The following is a 21,859-nucleotide window of genomic DNA, read 5'->3' as shown; positions in this document are numbered from 1 at the left end:
CCTAGGATTTCCACTTCCGGTCCAAACTACTAGCTCTCTTGTACTGTCTAAACTTGATTATGCCAATGGCCTTTGCCATGGATGACCTCTATTAACTATGAAAAGAACTACAACCAGGGCTTTAAGTGGGACAAAAAAACGGGGGGTGGGGCAAAGGTCTCTCAAAGGGGCGTGGTCAATGTAATTAGGGATGTGGCTTAAAATACTTATGCTAAAAATCCGTTTCTTACATTACATCCAGATATATAATGCAACAAGTAACAAGACATCTACAACAAGCCTGGGCTATTGCCTTTGTCAGTGGTTATTTGCATAAGATAAATAAGCAACATCTATGGCTTTGTATATAATATTGAAAATGCTTTAGTTCTCGTTTGAGAGGTTGTGTAATTATGGCTGGCTCTGGAGCTGGGAAAGCAGGTTTGCGTCTTGGTGTCGGCTCAACATCCTGTGATTGTAGGCAAATCAATGAAACACCTGGGGCCTAGCAAAAAAAAAATATGTAATGATTATGTAACTGTTGCTCATGTAAAGTGCTTCCGTAAAGCGACCTTCAACGAGTTTACGCAATCTAAAACTGCAGCAACAAAAAAAAGTTACATCAAAAGCAGTGAACTGCTACACAGTTAAGATGGTGAGGTGAGGTAAAAAATGGAGAGCTCACTTGCCCATCTTGCTTTTTAGAGCTGTCAGTGTGGAAGCCCTGACTACAACAAATGCAAAACTCTGCTTCCAGGCTACTCCTAAATATGAAGACACATGTCCAGACCTCTCCTACCTTAAGGGCCCTACGTTAGTTACGAGTTGCCAGAAGATCCGCCTTCGAGCTGTTTTGTATCACCACAAAAACAAAATGAACAAATGATGGACAGATTGCCCAATAATGCAAACATTTTCCCCCTGTCACAAAGATCTGGGTTTAATCCATCGTTCTTTTGCTCACCATGCTCCCCCAGCCATAGCCATTGACCCTGCTCTATATATGTATGTAGATCAATATATTAGTAAAGTAAATGTAAGGTGAGGAATGTATGTTTATGGGTTTATTTCCCTACAATAACGCATCTGCCAGTGTGTAAATATTATAGCAATTGTATCTATAAGTGCTTCTCTAACAAAATATTGGCTGGCAAATATAATTCTTTTTTTAATTATTAAAGGCTGACTTTTTTTTTAGCAATATATGTGCACATGAGACTTTATCCAGTACAATTAGTCTGAAAGAGACACGTTAGTGATAGATGCCTTACCTGAGAATATCCCCAGGCATCAGGCTGGATTCGGAAAGTGTTTCTGCTTTGCAGTACCTTGTCCCACACTGCTGGCACGCAGTACCTCTGCGTGCCAGTAGGTGGCGTCCTGCGGCTCTGGGTCCGTCACTGGCATCGCAGGCGCAGAGATGACATCACGGAGAGTACTTAGGCGCCACCCATGCGTGCTGACGTCAGTTCTTTCTTTTTCGCGCCAAAAGCGCAGATCCGGATTGAGCACGTACCACGGTCATTTTTTTTACCACTTTTTCGAGACCTTTGTCTCCTTTTCTTGTCTCTTGGTGCACGCAGAGATGCCCGTCTTTAAGTCTTGCAGGTCGTGCCACCGTAATATGTCGGTGGCGGACCCCCATGATGTCTGCCTCTACTGCCTGGAGCATGGCCATGACTCCCGGGATTGTCGGGACTGCCGTGCTATGGCCTCGAAGGCCTTGCAGGAGAAGCGTCGGAAGTTGCTGGAGGTCCGGCATTCCTCTCACCGCCGCTCCGGGTCTAGGGGCCGTTCGCGGGAACGGAACCCTCTCTCCTCGTATTCTAAGTCTTCCCCCTTAAGATTCCGGTAAGCGACGCCATAAAACGAAGCCGAAGAAGCGCATTCGCTCTCCGACGTCCCCCGTTGCTCCCCGGAGGCGGACGTGGGGGACAGGGGCTCCGCCCCTGCGGCTCCTGCAGAACCTGGGAGTCCCGCGGCCTACCCACTATACCCGGGTCCGTCTGCCACTCCCGATAAGGTGCAAGAGTTCCTTGCTGCCTTGGACCGCCTTTACAGGCCCTGGGCTCCCGCCGACGCACCTTAGGGCCCGCGGTCCCGTGTACAGATCCTGTTCACCCGCCGGCACTGCCTCTGGCGCCAGCCCTGGAGCCACTGGATCCAGCGGCCTCTGCTCCGACCCGGCGCCACAAGGTGCAGTGCCGCTGGCTCAAGCCCCGGTGCCGCCCTTGGGCCCGACCCCAGCGCCGCCACAGGCGCCGCCCTGGATGCAGTTTATCCCACCCCGGTTCCCGGACCATTTTGTCCCGACCTGGGATCCACGTTGGGATGCAGCTCCGGCACAGCCCCGGCTGGTGCTGGACCCGGCGCCGCTGACCCAGTCTCCGGGTCTGACCCTGCTGACGCGGCTGGCTCTTTCTACTCCAGAGCTAGACGACGACTGGGACAGCTCGGAGGACCCCCTTGCGCGGCAGTGTGACTCCGAGCAGGACTGGGTGGATGACCTTCAAGATGCGGGTGAACTTGATGTCTTCTGACCTGGGGTGTGCCTCGCCTCCGCCCACTATGGAGGACGGCGCTTCTTATATTATGGTGCTGCAGCGTGCTGCGGAGGCCCTCCATCTCGACCTCCCTACGGTGGCCCTTAAGACCAACCTCCTTACAGAGGTGCTCCAGACGGCGTCTACGTCGTCGCAGCCGCTGCTCCCTTTCAATAAGGCCCTTACTGAAGTCCTCTTGGGCACTTGGTTACGGCTGACCTCGGGGGCACCAGTGAATAAGAACGTCGCTAGGCGTCATCGTCTGGTGCCTGGTGATCCCGCCTTCTTGACCACTCCCCCCCCCACGCCTGAGAGTCTGGTCATTCAGGCCTCGACCTCGGAGTGCTTTTCCCTCAGCTCTGCTGGATAAGGACTCGAGAGGCTGGACCAATATGGCAAGAGGTTGTTCTTCTCAGCCAGTTTGGGGTTGAGATCGGGTAGTACCGCCTGCTTATTGGGCCGTTACTCACACGAAGTGTGGGACAAGGTGGCGGAGGTTCTGCCTCAGTGCTCTGAGGAGGTTCAGGCTGTCCTTTCCCAGGCGATTGCGGAGGGCAAGGATGCGGCGAAGTTTGCCATCAGGTGTGGTTTGGACACCGCTGATTCGTTGGGCAGGGCAATTTCCACGACGGTGGTGTTGCGGCGCTACGCCTGGTTGCGTTCCACTGGGATCTCACCCGATGTCCAGAGCTCGCTCATGGACATGCCCTTTGATGGCTCCCGTCTATTTGGCGACAAGGCAGACAATGCCCTGGAGCGCTTTAAAGGCTTGCGCGCCACGGCCAAGTCTTTGGGTCTTTAAACGAATGTCCCCTGCCACGTCTGGGTTTCGTTACTTTCATGGCCATGGTAAAGGAACGCAAGCACGCTCCTCTGCTAGGCCTGTGCAGAACCAGCCCCAGCTTTCGCAGGGGCGGGTCTGGTAACCAGCGAGCGGATCCGTCCACCCCCGCTGCTTCCGCCTCTAAGCCTTCCTAATCCGAGCTTCAGGGAGCACCTCATGCCGGTGGGTGGCAGGGTACGTCACCACCTCCGCCACTGGCGGGAAATTACCTCGGACAAGTGATTGCTGCAGATAATCTGTCACAGTTACTCACTCCCCTTTCTGTCCTCCCCTTCGGCAATGCCACCTCGGTACCACCGCATGTCGGGTGATCATTTGGCTCTTCTCAGTAAGGAAGTCACGGCCCTCTTGACTGAGGGGGCCATCGAGCGCGTTCCCGGTCAGGAAGTAGGGAGTGGTTGTTATTCCCACTACTTTCTGGTCCCCAAGAAGGACAACGGTGGCCTACACCCCATCTTGGACCTCCGGGACTTCAATCGATTCCTTCGGAAGGAGAAGTTCAAGTTGCAAACTCTGGCTCAGGTCCTGACTGCCCTGGACCCTGGAGACTGGATGGTGGCGTTGAACTTGCAGGACGCCTATTTCCACTTCCTGTCTTACCGGCGCTACCTGCGGTTCACGTTAGCCAGGAGCATTTTCATTTTGCCATGCTCCACTTGAGCCTTACCAGTTCCCCTCGGGTGTTCACGAAGGTGATTGTGGTGGTCGCAGCTCATCTGCGCAGGTCAGGGGTGTCAGTCTTTCCCTACCTCGACGACTGGCTGTTGAAGGCTAGCTCGCCCCAGGCAGTCGTCACCCACCTCAAGACTAAGGCCGACCTCCTGCACTTGCTGGGGTTCTCCATCAATGTGCCAAAGTCGAACCTGAGCTACCCTTCATCGGAGCGGTTCTGGATTCGACGCTGTTTCGGGGTTATCCTCCCGAGCAGCGATTCTGGGATATTCAGGCTGTGATACTGCTCTTACAGCTTCTATCCCAGGTTTCAGTCAGAATGACCCTCCGGCTTCTGGGTCTGATGGCCTTCCACATCCTGCTAGTGATGCAGGCCAGTTGGCGAATGCTCACTCTGCAGTGGGACCTGAAGTTCCAGTGGGCACAGCATCAGGGCAACCTGTCGGATCACGTCCAGATCCCGGAAGGTGCTGCACGATAGTTGCAGTGGTGGCTCACAAATGGCGATTAGGTCAGTGGCAGATCCCTCTCCCTTCCCCCAACCGGAGCACACAGTGGTGACGGATGCATCCCTCCTGGGATGGGGAGGCCACATGGGAGAGGCGGAGATCAGAGGCCTCTGGTCTCCGGCGGAGTCCCGGCTCCGTATCAACCTTCTGGAGCTGCGGGCGATCCGGCTTGCACTGAAGGCATTCCTTCCCTCTGTCCGGGGAAGTGTAGTGCAGGAGTTCACGGACAACACCACCGCCATGTGGTATTGCAACAAACAGGGCAGGTGGGGTTCGGGACCCTTTGTCAGGAGGCTCTGCGCCTCTGGACAGGGCTCGAACATCGAGGCATTACCTTGGTGGTTCAACACCTGGCAGGTTCCCTGAATGCCAGGGCAGACAAACTCAGTCTGAACTCGGACGTGACGCAAGGTCCCTTTCAGCAGTGCGGAGAGCCTTGGTTAGATATATTCGCCACCGAAGAGAACGCGCAATGTCATCAGTTCTGCGCATTGGAATTTCCAAGGCGGCACTCACTCAGAGACGCTTTCGTCGCGAGTGGGGTTGCGGTCTGTTGTATGCCTTTCCGCCTATACCACTTCTGCCCAGAGTGCAGAAGAAGATCAAGCGCGACCAGCCCCAAGTCATTCTTGTGGCTCCGGACTGGGCTCGAAGAGTTTGGTATCCCGAGCCACTCACTATGAGCATCGATCGCCCGATCCGTCTGCCTCTTCGGGAGGATCTTCTGTTGCAGCAGCAGGGGACGGTCCTCCACCCGAACCTGTCCAGCCTCCACCTCCATGCTTGGAGATTGAGCGGTGACAGTTGACACATTTCGATCTTCCTCCCAAAGTCTGTGATGTCATTCTGGCAGCCAGGCGTCCCTCCACCAAAACGGTATACGCCTGCAAGTGGAACAGATTTGTGGCATGGTGCACAGCGGCTGTAGATCCCCTTTCTGCCCCTCTTTCTGAGGTTCTTCTGTTTCTTCTCTTAGTGCCCAGAGCAAAGGTTATCTTTCGGCCATCTCTTCCTTTCTACGGCTTCCAGATCAGCCTTCTCTGTTTAAGTTCCCGGTTGTTAACCGTATTCTTAAAGGCATTACGCATATATTTCTACCGGTACACTTCATAATGTCTCAGTGGGACTTGAATCTTGTCTTGACTTTTCTGATGTGTGCTCCCTTTGAGCCCCTTCATAACTGTCCCTTACGTCTTCTTACTCTCAAGACGGCTTTCCTGGTAGCTATCACCTCTGCCAGAAGAGTGAGTGAGCTCCAGGCTATTTCTTCTAAACCTCCTTTCCGTTCATCCGGACAAGGTGGTTCTCAGGACTCGTCCTTCTTTCTTGCCAAAGGTTATCACGCCCTTCCACATCGGGCAGACCATCACTTTGCCCACCTTCTTTCCGCCTCCTCATCCTTCAAGGAAAGAGGAGAGGCTCCACCGTCTGGACCCAAAATGTGCACTCACATTCTATCTGCTGCGTACACAGCAATTCCAGGGTGGATGATCAACTCTTTATTGGCTACATGGGCGCCAGAAAGGGTCGGGCAGTGCACAAACGGACCATCTCCCGGTGGGACGTTCTGTGCAGCAAAGCATGTTACTCCTTGGCCAAGAAGGAGCCTCCTGTGGGGCTGCGTGCCCATTCCACCAGAGCAACAGCAGCCACTACTGCCTTGGGACGCGTGTCCCCCTGCAGTATTTTTGTCAGGGAGCTACGTGGGCCTCGCAGCGCACGTTTACCAAGCACTGCTGCCTTGACAGTCGGGACCGGAGAGACCGCTTCTTTGGCTGTTCTGTGCTTTGTGACTTTCTGGTGTAATCCTGTTCGCAGAATCTCCACCGGGGTTGGTATTGCTGGGGTATCTATTCTAAGGTAAGGAATCTATCACTAACGTGTCTCTTTCAGATGCACAAGTTACTTACTTGTGTAACGATATATCTGTATGAGACATTAGTTAGTGATAGATTCCTTACCGCCCCACCCATTCTGCCCTTTCTGCGAACTGATTACTAGGGTTAAGATTATCCCCTTTTAGGGCCCTAGTTGTATGCACCAATGGTCAGTCTCTTGCATGGCTCTGTATTTTCGGCGCGGAATAGTTGTGTACAGAACTGACAGCGCGCATGCGTGGCGCCTAAGTAGTCTCCGTGACGTCATCTAGGCGCTTACGACGCCAGTGACGGACGCGGAGCTGCAGGACACCACCTACTGACGCGCATGGGTACTGCTAAGCAAAACTTTCCGGATCCAGCCTAACGCCTTGGGATATTCTAAGGTAAGGAATCTATCACTAACTAATGCCTTTTACAGATATATCGTTACACAAGTAAGTAACTTGTGCTTTAACTCCTGATTATTTTACATATATATGTATCTTGTTAAAACCTCTGTTTACCTTTGTGTGGTTATATATTTTCATCTCACAGCAATTAAAAAGAAATTACAGCAATAATGGAAAGTTTGTTTGTAAATCGTTATCCAAGCTTGTACATATGGGACTTTATCTTGTACATTTCTTTATCTCCTGATTATTCTGCATATGTGTATCATGCTAAAATCTGTCTATATATGTATACCTTTTATGTGTGGTTATACATCTACATATTTATATATTTTACTGCAACTGCAGAGAGAAACCATATTACTATTCTCCTCAAATCTCCCCTAACACCTATTCTGATATTTATACTCTTTCAAAATATCCTTTTAATAAATAATTTATCCCAAACCTCTTTTGCTACTATGAACACCCTTCCCAAAGTCCACCCTAATCTATCTTTAATTCATATTATCCAACTAACAGGCACTCTCATCCCAAACCTCTTTTACTACAGCAGACTCCCTAATAACCCTTCCTAAACTCTTCTCTCCTGTATCCATCAATGATCCTATTCATCCAGCTAACTGGCTCACATGTACACCACTCCCAGTAACAACTTACATTTCCCTCTACTAAACCACCAATCCATTTTGGGTTCTGGAGTAGCATGGTACTTGCCAAAAGCACTTCTCCTCATCATGGGTAGTAAGTACTATATAAATAAAATTACTCTTTCGCTGAAAGCTCTAGCTTATACACTATTATTCCTTGTTTGCCCGGAAGAGTGTGTGGTACTCTATGAAATGAAGTGTGGGGGGAGGGGGCAGGTGGGAAGTGTCCTTTTTTATCTTATTCAAATGAAATGCGCACTTTCATATGTGTGGCCCCTTGAGCTACAGTGTAGTGGGACACAGCCTTAGCACAAAAGGTATCTGGCGAATGCTAAACCTATCTCTGCAGCCAAATCACATATCTTTTTTTTTTCTTAAAGTTATTTTTATTGAGGTTGTATAAATCAATACAGCTCATATAGTTATACATACATACAATACTACATGGTCTGCATATGAGCTCCAACCGTTCATAGGATCAGATATCTATAAGAGAACCAACAGAACAAGGTCCGGTCCAGACCTCCACTCCAGCCATCACAGTGATAACAGAGGAATACAAATTAGAATTAGAAAGCAGTAAAGCAGGTAACGGCAAAGGTCACACACCTTGAGTGATACATCGGACGCTAGCAAATTAAACAATCGAGGCATCAACAATAGTAAGGGTTATATACTCTAAGACAGTTTGCCTCCTCAGGGATGAACAACACAGGCAAATTTTACATCATAGTAGGTATCAATCAAGTATCATACATACAGTAGTGAAGCACAAGCGGAGTACAGACGCAGCGCGTTGGCACAACTACCTGTGCATCTCTTAGCGCCCAATATCGTATCCATACAGATTTTATGGCGGTCCCATAGATCTCACAGTAGTAGGGGAGCCCACCCTGGCTCTTGCCCAAGATAGAAATGGCTCCCAAATATCCCTGGGTCTAGAGGTGGCTGGCATTAGTTCCCAGTATGTTTCTAGTTGTACCTGACCATAAGCCACATCCGCTAGCCACGCTTTAAATGTTGGAGCCTTTTTCTTCCCCCAGCATAATGCTATCTGTCTCTTAGCATACAATAACAGAAGTGCATGTAGCTTCCTCATATTGGGTGCAGTGTCCCACACATAACCTAATAGCCCTTGATGCGGGGCGGGGGTGTCTGCTCTGCCCAGTATCTGATTGGCAGCTTCAAAAATGGCATGCCAGTACTTCTGCAGCTGGGGGCAGTTCCATCCCATGTGTATAAAATTAGCAGGTTCGTACCCACATCGCCAACATCGTGCGTCAGGTCTCAATTTCATGCGGTGTAGACTAGTCGGTGTCCTATAATATCTATGTAAGAACTTGAAATGCACTAGTCGCAATCTATAATTTGGGGATAGCTCACGTAATTGTTTGCAACAGAACTCCCACTGTTTATCCGAAAGCTGGGGGTCTAAATCTACATTCCACAATTGAAACGATCTAGGTGTCACAACTGGAGCCTGCTCTTGCATAGCCGTGTACAATCTAGTGACCAGTTTCCGTGGCGACGCCCTTGCCAGTATGTCTTGCAGTGCAGCTAACGTCGGAGGGGCCTCTGGGAAATTCTCTTACAGTGCAGTACAGGCCAGTTTCAATCTGTGGTACTCAAACCTTTCTGTAAAGGACACTTCACCATCTCCGTCTCCCGCAGGTGGAGGGCGGAATTTCCCTTCTGGATACAAATCCGCAAATGTTTTCAGTTGTGATCCACTCAGTTCCAACACCCCCCCTCATCCCCCCCCACCATCTTCCAAGCAGGCCAGCATTGGGTTTCCCCTCAAGGGGATTGCAGGAGCAAACAACAGTGTCAGATGGGCTCTATTTTGCAACTCTCTCCAAGTCCACCTTAGCATGTCAGCAGTGTCCACATCCGCTCTAGGGCGCTTTGATTTTTTATAAAGGGCGACTTCCAAGGAAGTTGGGGCGACTGAATCTATTTCCACCGCCACATGCGGTTGGTATGGCGTACGGTGTACCCAAAAATGTAAGAATTGAGCCTGTGCACAGAGCGCGTATAGCCGCATGTCCGGGGCACCTAGACCTCCCTGTCGCAATGGCAATGTCAAGAGGGCCCATGACACTCTGGCCGGCCCACCCGACCACACCAAGGTCAGTAGCAGTGTGCAGAGGCATTTAAAAAAATGTTGTGTGAGGGGGATCGGGATATTCACGAACAGATATAAAAATGTTGGTAATACCATCATCTTAGATAGTACCACCCTAGCCGCCACCGAAAGAGGCAGCCGGGACCAGATCTCCACCTTACCTTCAAGCCAGTTCACTGCCCTCCCAAAGTTCATGCCCCAAATGTCCTGTCGATTTCTGCAGATCCATATGCCTAAGTATTTGACCTCTTCTGGCTCCCAACGTAATGGATATTCCGATTTCACCTCAGGTGTGCCTTCTGTCAAGGGAAAAATGACTGATTTCATCCAGTTAATGGATACACCCGATAGTCCTCCGAATTTGATGAATTCCCTGAGAACAGGGTCAAGGTTTTCAGAGGGGTTCGAAATATACAAAGTTACATCGTCAGCATACATTGAAATAAGTTAACTTCTCGAGCTGAATCCTATACCTCTATCAGTGTGGTGCTGGCGAATCCTGGCAGCCAGTGGTTCCATGGCAATGGCAAATAATAGGGGAGAGAGCGGGCACCACTGCCTTGTGCCACGGGTAATGGGAAAGGATTCCGATATCATGCCATTGACTCGTACTCTCGCCTTCGGGGCGGTATAAAGGAGTCGAATCTGGTTGATGAACATGTGGCTGAACCCCATTTGTGCGAGCACCATGAATAGATAGGGCCATTCAAGGGTGTCTAAGGCTTTTGTTGCATCTAGGAAGATGGCGGCAGCTTTTACACTAGGATGGAGATAGTGCAGGACCGCAAATATCGTTCTAATGTTATGCATAGTACATCTACCAGGTATAAATCCGGATTGGTCCGGCAGCGCCACCATTGGGAGAAGCGGTTGTAATCTATTTGCCACCAGTTTTGCATAAATTTTCACGTCTACATTAATAAGTGACAAAGGACGATAAGAATCTAAGAGCATCTCGTCCTTTTCGGGTTTCAATAAAGTGATTATTAGGGCTTCTCTCATGGATTCTGGAAGTACACCGGCTTCCAGCGCCTCGCCATGCACTTCATGCAACCTAGGCGCAAGTTCCTCAGCATACGTTTTGTAGAATGCTGTGGTGAGACCGTCTGGGCCTGGGGCTTTATTTAGCGGGAGGCTCTTGATGACCTGTTTTATGTCCTCAACTGAAACAGAGAGGTCCATATATCTACGGTGAGCATCGTTGAACCACACCAGTGCAATCGTGTCCAAGAAGGCTTGAAGGCCCTCAGGACTCCCTGTGTGTTTGGCTGTGTATATTTGCGCATAGAAGTCCCGAAATTCATTCAGCACTTCAGCCTGACCCACTACTGCGTCTCCATCCTGATTAGTGATCGTGTGTATGAATGGTGGTGATGTAGTCTTGCGAATCATGTTTGCTAGCATTTTCCCTGGCCTATCTCCTTCACCATACAGCTGGGCTTCGGCATGTTTCCCCAAAAATGTTACCTCACGATGGGCTTCTTCCGAATCTTCTATAAGTTTGTCTTTCAGTTCAGCCGCAACTTGGGGGGTCTGGTCGGCACAGAACCATTTCTCCAGTTCTCTAATCTGACCTTCTATGCGGGTGAGGGTGCCTCTCACCGCCTTTAATACCCCGGCCTGTCTAGCTATGCATTTACCTCGGATTACCACCTTAGAGGCATCCCATAAAGTGGCCTCAGTAGAGACCGATCCAGCGTTAAGAGTAAAATAGTCCACAATGTCAGTGCGAATTTCTTCTTTAAATGCCTCATCTAGTAAGGCATGTGGTGGAAGCCTCAAACTAAAGGCCCGGGGTGGTGAGTCAGGAAGAGAGACAACCAACAGAAAGGGTGCATGATCTGACAAGGACCGTGCCATATGATCCACCTCAAGCGTCCATGCAGCAATGGTAGGGGTGACAAGCCAAAAATCTAACCTAGACCAGGCAGCATGCACATTTGATATACATGTCCCCTCTAGCCCACCGGGGTGTCGAATCCGCCAAATATCTAACAGGGCGCCCTCTGACATCAGGTCATGCAATGCTGCACCCGCTCGTGGGTGTAATGGCCTAGCAGTTCCCTTCCTATCTATTGTATCGTTCAGCCCAGCGTTGAAGTCCCCTCCCCATATGATATTGTCGCAATTCATTGTCGCAATCTTTGCCCAAACTTCGCGGAAGAACTCCGGGGAGTCAACATTCAGACCATATAACGCAGCTAAGACCACTTTTTAACTCCCAGCGTCCCCTGTAAGAGGACATAGCGACCCTCCGGGTCTAAATGTACCTCGTTTTCTTTCCAATCCTCTCCGCAGCATTATGGCAACTCCGCGTGCATAGCTGGAGTATATCGCTGAGTGGATGTGTGCCCATCTACTGTGCTTAAGTCTTGGGGAGGGGTTGGTATTCAGGTGCTTTTCCTGAAGAAAGCAGATGTCAATGCTATGCCTCGCTAAGTATGCATGCACCAAACGCGCCTTTCTACAGTCAATCATCCCTCTTACATTCCAAGTAAGGATTTTAATTGCTGCCATGGGGAGGTTTAGTGAGGTGTGCAATGGCTCTCCAGGGTGAACCATGTATCAGTAGTGGTGACCTAAGTATACACCATAATGTGCTAGGACAACAGCGAAGACCGGACCAGTAAAACCAAACATTCCCCTCCCTCCCACCCCCCACCCGCTCCAACCCCCCAATTGGGCGGAGACATACCCTTACGAAAACCACTCCAGAGTGGTGGAACCAAAACATATGGGACTTCCCCGTGGAGGTGTGGAAGCTCCAGCATACACCCCTGTTTCCACAGGGTGGCTGGGGTCAGTGTAGTGGACTCAACTCAGGCACCATGCAATAATGAAACATATTGAAATCGTGCACTGCCATTACATACTGCCAATCGTTCAACTTCGGCAATGACTGTAGCGAGTAACTAAAGTAAAATCGTGCCTGGCCAGTTGTAAGTGACAATGTACACTTCAGCAATTAGTAGTGACAACAAGATAATGTAGCACATGGCCACCACAGTCTAGTCCATGAAGATATCTTTAAGCGACACAGCATCAAGAGTAATACACGTGTGTCCCATCATGGCGGGGTGAGAGCAGTCCATGCACGCGGCCCGTACCCTAGCCAGAGCAGGGAGCTATAAAACCAGCTAATCAAATACTGTAACAAAACATCAACAACGAGGTATATCACGTGATAGTTTTGGTTTCCTGGAGCAAAACACATTAGACAGTCTGCTGAAGGGCAATATGTCAATCATTGTCACTGAGTTGGCCATCAGTATTTTCCCGCCCTGCATTAGATTTCTTATTTTTGGAGCCACAAACATGTTTAGCAAATTTAAGGGCTGATTTGGCATCATTGAAGAAGTGTAACTGGCCATCATATGACACCTTGAGCTTAGCTGGGTACAATAGTGAATAGGGGATTTCAGCTTCCATCAGCAGCTTCTTTGCTGGCAAGAATTCACGTTGTGCAGTTTGCACTGTGGGTGTAAAGTCAGGGTAGAACGAAATATGATTACCTTTATGTGTGATTTTACCTTTCTCCCTTGCCAGCTTCAGCACTGTATCTCGGTCTTGAAAGTTCAGCAGTTTGGCCAAAATCGGCCGAGGTGTACCCCCCACCGGTGGTTTTGGGCCCAGTGCTCGGTGGGCTCGCTCCACGACGAAGACAGGTGAAAGATGAGGGTCAAATAGCTCATGTAGGAGATCTGAGATGTACACCTCCATTTTGCAGTTGTCTCCGGAATGCCCGTAACGCGGACGTTGCTTCTTCGAGAGCGTGCCTCCAAATCGCCGTTTTTCGCTTGTATAACAGCCAGCAGCTTACCCATACTGGAAATATGCGCTCGTGTTTCTTGCTGGAATTCATGTTGCTCCGTATGACGATTTTCCAGGCAATCCAGCCGGGTTTCATGTGCGGAGACCTGGGATTTCACTGTCTCCATTTGCGATGTCAGGTTGTCCAGCTTGGCATCAATGCTTGACAGACTTGAACGCATTTCTAACATCAATTGCCTGAGGTCAGCACCATTATCGCCATCCGTCTGACCCCCACTTGCCTCATCCACGTCCCCCTGCTCTGGCCCGGTCTGCTTCACCCCCTTCCGATTTTCAAAGTTGATCTTGGGCTGTCGAGTGTCTGGCTTTCCCATCTTTGCTGCCAACGCGTGGATCCACCCAGGCAAGTCCCCCACAGCCCGGGCCGCCTGTGAGTAGTAGTAGCGTTCCAGACAAGGCGTGCGTAGCTTGGGTCAAGGCGGGTGAATGTCTCCCAGTCGATTCCCGACAAAGCGTACCAGCCAGTCTTATTGTCGGAGTGCTTAAAATGGATTTTCAGCCGCTCAAAATGGCAGCAGCACCACCAGCAAGGAGCAGGTCTATTCTGGCAGGCAGTCTGGAACGAGGGAGGACCGGGGGGTCAGGCACCGCGCCGCCGCCTGCGGATCTCCCGGTATGCAGCTTGCCAAGGCGGAGAGCGTCCGCAGCAGAGGCACAGCGTATGGCGCAGTTCGCGCCACACCACACAAAATGGTGCCCTTTCACCTCAGATTCTCGGTCTCTGCCAGTGATTGAGTCGGCTCTGCACCCTCTACGTCCGCATCTGCGCCTCCCGCCGCGTCCTCCACGGCGCCTCCACACCGCCTGGCTCGCAACGAGCATGTCTCTCTCTAGGGTAAGGCCTTTTCTAGATTTCCGGCAGCGCGAGACGTTCTTCTGACCTCAGAGATAGGAAGGGGTGCAGTCGATATCTCCCCGCCTCAGCCGCCTCGGCCACCGCCTTGTGCCTGCTCCACGCGGTCCGCCCCCCGGCCTCAGCCTCCACCACCAGCGATCTCCTCCATGTCTTCTCCACTACCACACAGCCCAGGCCTCCACCGCAGTCAATGACAGCACCCCGATCACTTGCCACGTTAACGTCAATCACTCTCCAAATGTGGGCCGTGTAGCTCTAGCGACAAGTCTTAGTGCTGACCTGCGAACGCGAGCGGGCTCCGCATCCCCGTTCTAAAGTGAGGATCTTGGCCGGTCTCTGTGATCACAAGGGCGGGCGCCCGCTTCAGCCAGGTCAGGTCAACTGCTCATCCGGCGGCGGAGTACTTCAGCAGAAATCCCGGCCGCCGGAATTTGGTCTGATGGTGCCGCAGTTCAAGCACACCACAAGGCAGGTATGTTGGTGCCCTGAGGTCCGTCCGATGCAGGATTAGTTTAGGATAAAGGCCACAGCCGGCGGAGCTCGCTCATAGAGCGGCCATTTCGCTGCCTAGCTAGCCACGCCCCCCCCCCCGCCAAATCTCACATCTTCATAGTAGACACAGTATCCCTAAATATTGGAAATGTAAAGTATAGTTCAATGTGATAGGCAGGAGGCAGTTTTTCTCCGCCTTGCCTTGCAATGCCCAGCACCGTACGACTACTAGAGCAAGTGTGCAAAATTCAAGAGGCGGTGTCTTGTTCAAACATACCATTTACACCACTACTAATGGTATATATAAAGGTATATATGGAGGTTAATAATTGGATTATGAGATTTGTTGCATTGTCATTCCTGCTAGCGAAATGTAAGAAGACTGTGCTTTGTCTATAGGAATCCACTCCCACAATACAAGCCTCAGCCTCATCTAATTTATGGTATTGACATGTCGATGACTTATAAATAGCTCTACTCCGCACCCAAACTTAAATATTTGGGAGCCTTGTAGATACTACCTTATGGCAGACATGCCAATGAATAACAAAAAGCCTGGCTAACAATTAGGTACAATAGCATCCATAGAGGATTAGGTTCTTCTAACCCTTTAGACTGCACTTCTATCTCGGTAAGTGTGAAACTAGTAACTGTGTGAAATGTGCTGTCAAATGGAAAGATATTGAAATTACTGCATGGTATGGATGCAAAAACCTTGCATGCCTAGTATATTGGAATATAGATGTGTTTATGCCAGTTTAATTACAGTGTTTATACTTGTTTGAACTAAGGTAATATAGAAATAAAAAATAAATAAAATAATGGTATGTGATGATGAATGTGTTCAGTGTTAAGGACTCTTAAAGTGTGAAGAAAATGTTAAAGGATAACAGTAACTTTGTTTTGCTCCTAGATCACATACGGTATCAACATCATCTCCAAACAGGTCTCGCACGTCCTCAGATGAACCAGAGCACTCCCTTTTGGATTATATTCGTCATTTAGAGGTTGTTCAGCAGAGATTAGGAGGACTGCAACAAGGTGTGTGTTCTTTAATCTCATATTGTTCCTCTCTGGCGCACTAGTGTAAACTGAATTGATCATGTCTAGCCATATACGAGAACTTACCCTTATGCTTCTGACCATGAGCTGACATTTTCCGTCCCTCCCTGAATGGGGATTTCTTGTCTGCACTTGACTATGACCAGGCATTCCATTCTAAGAAGGGATTTTAGTCACTGTGCCTAGACTAGAACAAGTTTTCCACTGCTGCAATTGAGTAGATGTTATTTATTCTGCCTAGTCCTCAGCAGAGATATTCCACCTTTCTGCAATGCTTAAACCTACATCTCCCACCTTGTGTCCTTCCCTCGACAAAAGCTAACTCTGTTGACCTATCTTGCATTGAAGTGCCTCTGTGCAATTGAAACAAAACAGTCATTTGACTTCAACGGAAATACCCAATTGCGCAGGACTGGGAACGGATGCTGCGTGATTTGGAAGAAACGGAGCTGCTGCCGTCACAGGCAGACAATTCGTAGATGCGAATTATATAGAGGAGGGCTGTGAGGGTATCGGATAGGGAATGGGCCCAGAAGGGCGGACAGGTTAGTCAATAAAGTACGAGCGCAATATCCCATGTGAGATAGTTTACGCGCCAGGAAATGTTGCCCTCTAAACAGAGAGACCAGGAGACGTGCAAAATGGGGTGGGGGGAGTTGGGAGGGATGGGAAATTGTTGAGACTTAGCTTTCCTAGGCTCTGCTATACACCGTGAATGTAACGTGTTACGGTACAGTGGAGGGATCACCTCATAACTGATTGTCGCACTTTCTATATGCTGATTGTAATTCAATGATCTTCGAATGTTGCAGAAGCAGTATTGTGAAATAGGTTTCACCTAAGTCTGGTTAAGTCCATTGTGGGAGAAAAGACAAAAGACTGCATCCTGTTGGAAGGCACAATTGTATACTGTGATATATTATGCAGTCGCAAATAAAGAGTTTTAAAAAAAAAGTCATTTGACTTGTATTAACACTTCATGGACACATAGCAGGCTTAAGTATGTTGTTTTACTGCTGCTTGAAGGTCTCATTGGTCATTGTTGTTGCATTTTGTTCCATACCTTTAGGAGCATCCCAAGGACACTTATGAAAGAGTAACATGAAGAAGTAATCTGAAACCCTAGCTATGGACTGATAAACTGAATCTGAGTGGATCTCCCAAATAGAGAAAATCATGTGGCAAAAACCGTCGAAAGAGCACCCAGTGTGCATTTTGAGTACAAGCTATGGAGTTTGTCTCCGTGCAGAGCCAGCTTTCGAGATCCAATTGAATACCTTGGTTGCTTTTGCACATGCACCTTGAAGGATCTATGAAGCATGGTTAGCTGTAGCTTGGGGATGAACTGGAGTCCAGATCTGTGTATAACAAGAAACAGTTTTTTTTTTTACTTGTATTTTTTTTAAAACTGTATAGCTGGATTCTTTGTACAAAGGAAATAAAAATATTTTATGAGTTTCTTTTATTCCTGTTTCAACGTAGTCTCTATATATTAAAGTGACATCAGCTAAGTGCTTGTGAACGCTATAATGTCAGAGGAAAAGCTTTTGATAATCTGAGTGCAGTTATGACATATTAATATGTACTGTGCTAACTGCTCAACTAAAGTCACACGTAACGTGAACTAATTGAGGTGCTGTCAATCTGTGTGTAGAACCACCACGGCGAAAGGTTCAGACCTCTTCTTAGTCCCTTCCATTGTTCTTAGAATGGTTTTATATGTATTTTAGTCTTAATTATTGTCACGTTCATTTTTTTAAACATTATTTTTGCTGTCTTATTTTGTTTATTGCGTTTTTTATTAGTTCTTGGGTCTCAATTGACAGGGCAGCTATCTGCCAGAACTTGTCATGTGTATTGTGATTGTGTGTATGTATATATATAAGTGTGTGTGTGTGTGATCTGAAAGAAACAGGTTAGTATTAGATTCCTTACCTTAGAATATCCCCAGGCGTCAGACTAGATCCGGAAAGTTTTGCGTAGTAGTACCCCTGCGCATCGGTAGGCGTCGTCCGTGGCTCCGCGTTCGGCGTCGTTGGCGCAGTGATAACGTCGTCGGAGTACTTAGACGTCGCCATCGCGCGCTGACGTCAGTTCTTCTTTTTTTCCGCGCCAGCAATCGCCGATCTGGAAAAAGTGGTACCCAAGTGGTACCCATAGTCATTTTTTGACTAAACTTTTTCGATCTGTTTTTGAAGTCGAACGACTCCATCGGTGCCGGTAGGGATGCCCGGGTTCAAGCCCTGTGCCGACTGCGACCGACTGATGTCGGTTACCGACATCGCCGGTGCCTACATTGTTTGGGGTTCAACCACGATGACAAGTCGTGCCCCTACTGCCGGGCCTTGACGTCGAAGGCTAGACAGGAGCGGTCCTGTAAGCCCCTCGAGCTCCGGCAGTCGGCCCCGCGCCGCTCGAGGTATCGGTCCAGGAGGAGGTCGAGGGACCGGTCGCGGGGCCGGAGTCATCACAGTTCGTCGAGTCGACACCACTCGTCCAAGTCCTCAGGTAAGAGGCACAAGAAGTCAAAGCAGCGACACCGCTCTTCTGACTCCCCCCCCCCCCCTCCCCCCGACGCTCGCGTGATGCGGCCGGGGATTCGGGCGAAACCGCCCACGTGGCTCTGCCGGAGCCGCAGGCGTCACAGCCAGCCCCACACCCGCCGGTCCCTGGGCTTAATGCGACGCCGGAGGAGATTCGTGACTTCCTTCGTGGCCATGAGGACTCACTTCCCTCCATCAAGGGTCGTCGGCGCGCCTTCAGGCCCCACAGCCCCGACTGGGGGCCTTAGCAGGCCGGCGGCTTGTGCCCCGGCGCCATCGGCGACTTCGGTCCCGACGCCGCAAGGGCCCCACTGGATCCGGGTCCGGGTCGCCGCTGGTCGACCTCACGACCCCTCCACCAGCGCCGACCCCCAGGGTGTCGCCCCCGACGCCGTCCCCGATCCCTCCCTCGGTCCGAATCCGGCTTTGGACCAGCGTCGCTCCACGCCACATTCGACGCCGGCCGAAGAACTTTTCTTCTTTGATCTGGCTCCATCCTTTGACCCTGAGGAGGGTTGGGAGGAGTCTGAGGACCCTCTGGCACGTGAGTGTCAGTCCTTTCAGCACTGGACAGAGGAGCTAGGGGAGGCCAGTGGTCTAGACACCTCACCTGACACTGATTTTGTCTCCCCTCCTACCGTGGCTACGGAGGAGGGGGCTACTTATAGCGTGGTGCTGACACGGGCAGCCAAGGCCGTTTAATGAGGCTCTCATGGACGTCCTATTGGGCACTTGGTCCAGGACCGCTACAGGTCCCCCTGTAGATAGGCACGTCGCCAGGCGCCACCGCCCAGCTCCGGGCGACCCTAGCTTCCTTTCCTCCTACCCCACCCCCGAGAGTCTAGGCCTCCACTTCCCAATCTGCATTCCCGACTGCACCCCCAGATCTGGAATCCAAGAGGTACGAACAGTTTGGTAAGAAACTGTTCTCGTCCCTTAGGTGCGGACTGCGGTCAGTCAACACCGCTTGCCTCTTGGGCTGTTCTACCCACTCTCTGTGGGATACGGTTGCAGCCGTGCTGCTAAAGTGCCCGGAAGGGGCCAGGGCGAAGCTCGCTCAAGCCCTCGCGGAGAGACGAGACGAGACGCAGCGCGGTATTCTATTCGATGTGGGCTGGATACCATGGACTCACTGGGCAGGGCGATGTCCACGACGGTGGCAGTTCGCCGCTACACCTGGTTGAGGTCCGCCAACTTTTCGGCTGATGTCCAGAGCACCCTCATTGACATGCCGTTTGATGGCAGCCACCTCTTTGGTGGCAAGGCAGATCATGCGCTTGAACACTTCAAGGGCTCCAGGGCTACGGCCAAGTCCTTGGGCCTGTCGGCCCCGCGTTAGCAGCAGTCTGCCTTTCGCTCCTTTCGTGGCCAAGGAAGGGGCACCCCCACACGTCCTGCCAGCCACGGGCGGCAGACTAACATTCAGCGCGCGGTGGCGAACGTGGTTACCATTGCGGCGGGAACCGGGGACAGCGATGCGGCCAGTCCACATCCACCCTCGCAGCATCCGCCTCAAAGCCTTCATAGTCCGAGCTTTCAGTCCCATTTGACGCCAGTGGGGGGCAGGGTTCACCATCACCTCCACTGGCGCTCCATCACATTTGACAGGTTATGTGCTGCAAATCGTCCGAAGGGGCTACTCCCTCCCCTTCGAGGCGACCCCTCCAGCCATGCCACCGCAGTACCACCGCGTGTCGGGGGATCACTTGCAACTTCTGCAAGAGGAAGTTACGGCCCTCTTTGCCAAGGGGGCCATCGAGTGCGTTCCTGGGCCAGAAGTAGGGTGTGGTTGTTACTCCCACTACTTTCTGGTTCCCAAGAAGGGCAAAGGGGGCCTACACCCTATCTTGGTCCTACGGAACGTCAACGGCTTCCTTCGGAAGGAGAAGTTCAAGATGCTCACTTTGGCTTAGGTCTTAGATGCCCTAGACCCAGGAGACTGGATGGTAGCGTTGGACTTGCAGGACACCTATTTCCACATCGCCGTTCTGCCGGCCCACCGGCTCTACCTGCGGTTGACGGTAGGCCACAAGCTTTTTCAGTTTACCGTGCTCCCCTTCGGCCTTACCAGCGCCCCACGGGTGTTCACGAAAGTGATGGCGGTGGTCACAGCTCATCTGCGCAGGTTAGGGGTTTCAGTCTTCCCCTACCTCGATGACTGGTTGTTGAAGGTGGGCTCGCCCCAGACAGTCGTCAGCCACCTCCAGACTACAGCCGACCTCCTGCACCTGCTGGGGTTCTCCATCAATGTGCCGAATTCACACCTGTGTCCCTCTCAGAAGCTCCTCTTCATCATCATGTCTCGTCACCTCCACGGATCTCAGCTATGCTGCAGACGTGAAGAGAGGGTCAGAGAGGTCTGGAAGTCTGGGTCTTGTCGGGCTCTGTGCTCGGGTCCCGGCGGGAGCGTCGACAAAGCAAGCAGTGGATTTGCTGGATGGTGCCTGGTTGCCCAGGGTGGTCACTCCTTGGCCACAAGGGAGATTCTTCCGTCTTCAGCAGAATGTCGAAGGTCCAGAGTTTCGTTTCAAGTTTCAGTTCAGGATCAAATCTAAAGTCCTGGGGCTCAGCTCCTACCTTTATACAACTAAAAGGGGCTGGATTACTTTCTAGGTCCCTCCTATAGGTGGGACCAGGAAGGGGGGTGGTTACACCTCCTCTCCTTTGTCCAGTTTCGCGCCAGAGCTGGGGCTGGAGCACCTAGTGTGCCCCAGGCAATGTCTCAATCTATTCAGCCCTCCCTGTCCCAATACACAAAGTCCTTTCTGGGGTGGTGCTCGCACCTCTCCAGGCAGGAAACCTATTGTCCAAACCTCCGTGACTGGAAGGACTCCCAGCAGCAGGAGGTCAGACTTGTCTGTGGCAGCAGCCCCTGACACAGCGTTTCACTCTAATTAGAGCTCTTCAGAAGAGCTCTCTGAAGAGCTCTAATTAGAGCGAAACACTGTGTCAGGGGTTGCTTTTACTCATTTCAGGTTGGCTTGAGTTGGTATTTTACCAATTCAAAGCTGTAATATTGTGCCTGGAGTGATAAATGGCTTTTGTTATTTTACAGCTCGGCAAGGACTGCAGTGTACTAGTCCTATGCTTAAAGACTTTGCTGTTTAAATGGCAAAAGACTTTGTCATTTTCTATCTCGGCGTGGATAGCACTGTGCTAATCCTATGCTTAAAAACTTTGATAGAAAAACAGACATTTGAGGTGAGCAGATCTAGAGTGTCGCTGGTGTTGAGAGTGCTCTAACAGGAGCTGCTTTCCACCTAAACTGAGACCTACCCAGAGTTCTCTCCTTCTTTTTTGCATATATATATATAGGAAAATGTGGCGCACTCGCAAGCTCTCTTTTCAGTGCTTTATTTAATAACCACCATTGCTGGCAAACACTTTTTGGCCAATGCAGCCTTTGTCAATGTCAGTCTCTTTAATATTCACCATCAATTTAACCTTGCAAAACTTTTTACTTTTGGCGCAGAGTATTTCATAC

The 21,859-nt window shown here is 50.5% G+C and overlaps 1 protein-coding gene across 6 annotated transcripts in view; it reads left to right on the top strand.

Moving 5' to 3' along the window:
- Positions 1 to 17,297, top strand: part of PCNT (pericentrin) — a 1,333,356-nt gene extending 1,316,059 nt beyond the window's left edge. For all 6 annotated transcript variants that reach the window (XM_078681435.1, XM_078681433.1, XM_078681434.1 and 3 more), the window contains 2 exons: positions 15,684 to 15,811; positions 16,902 to 17,297. In XM_078681435.1, coding sequence (XP_078537561.1) covers positions 15,684 to 15,811; positions 16,902 to 16,924 — 151 coding nt within the window. In that variant the 3' untranslated portion in view covers positions 16,925 to 17,297. The remainder of the gene's footprint in view (positions 1 to 15,683; positions 15,812 to 16,901) is intronic.
- The last annotated feature ends 4,562 nt before the right edge of the window (positions 17,298 to 21,859 follow it).

The sequence above is a fragment of the Lissotriton helveticus genome, chromosome 3_1, assembly GCF_964261635.1.
Source record: "Lissotriton helveticus chromosome 3_1, aLisHel1.1, whole genome shotgun sequence".
Taxonomy (NCBI): domain Eukaryota; kingdom Metazoa; phylum Chordata; class Amphibia; order Caudata; family Salamandridae; genus Lissotriton; species Lissotriton helveticus.
The sequence above is the reverse complement of the archived record's forward strand: the minus strand, read 5'-3'. Positions and strand labels throughout refer to the sequence as shown.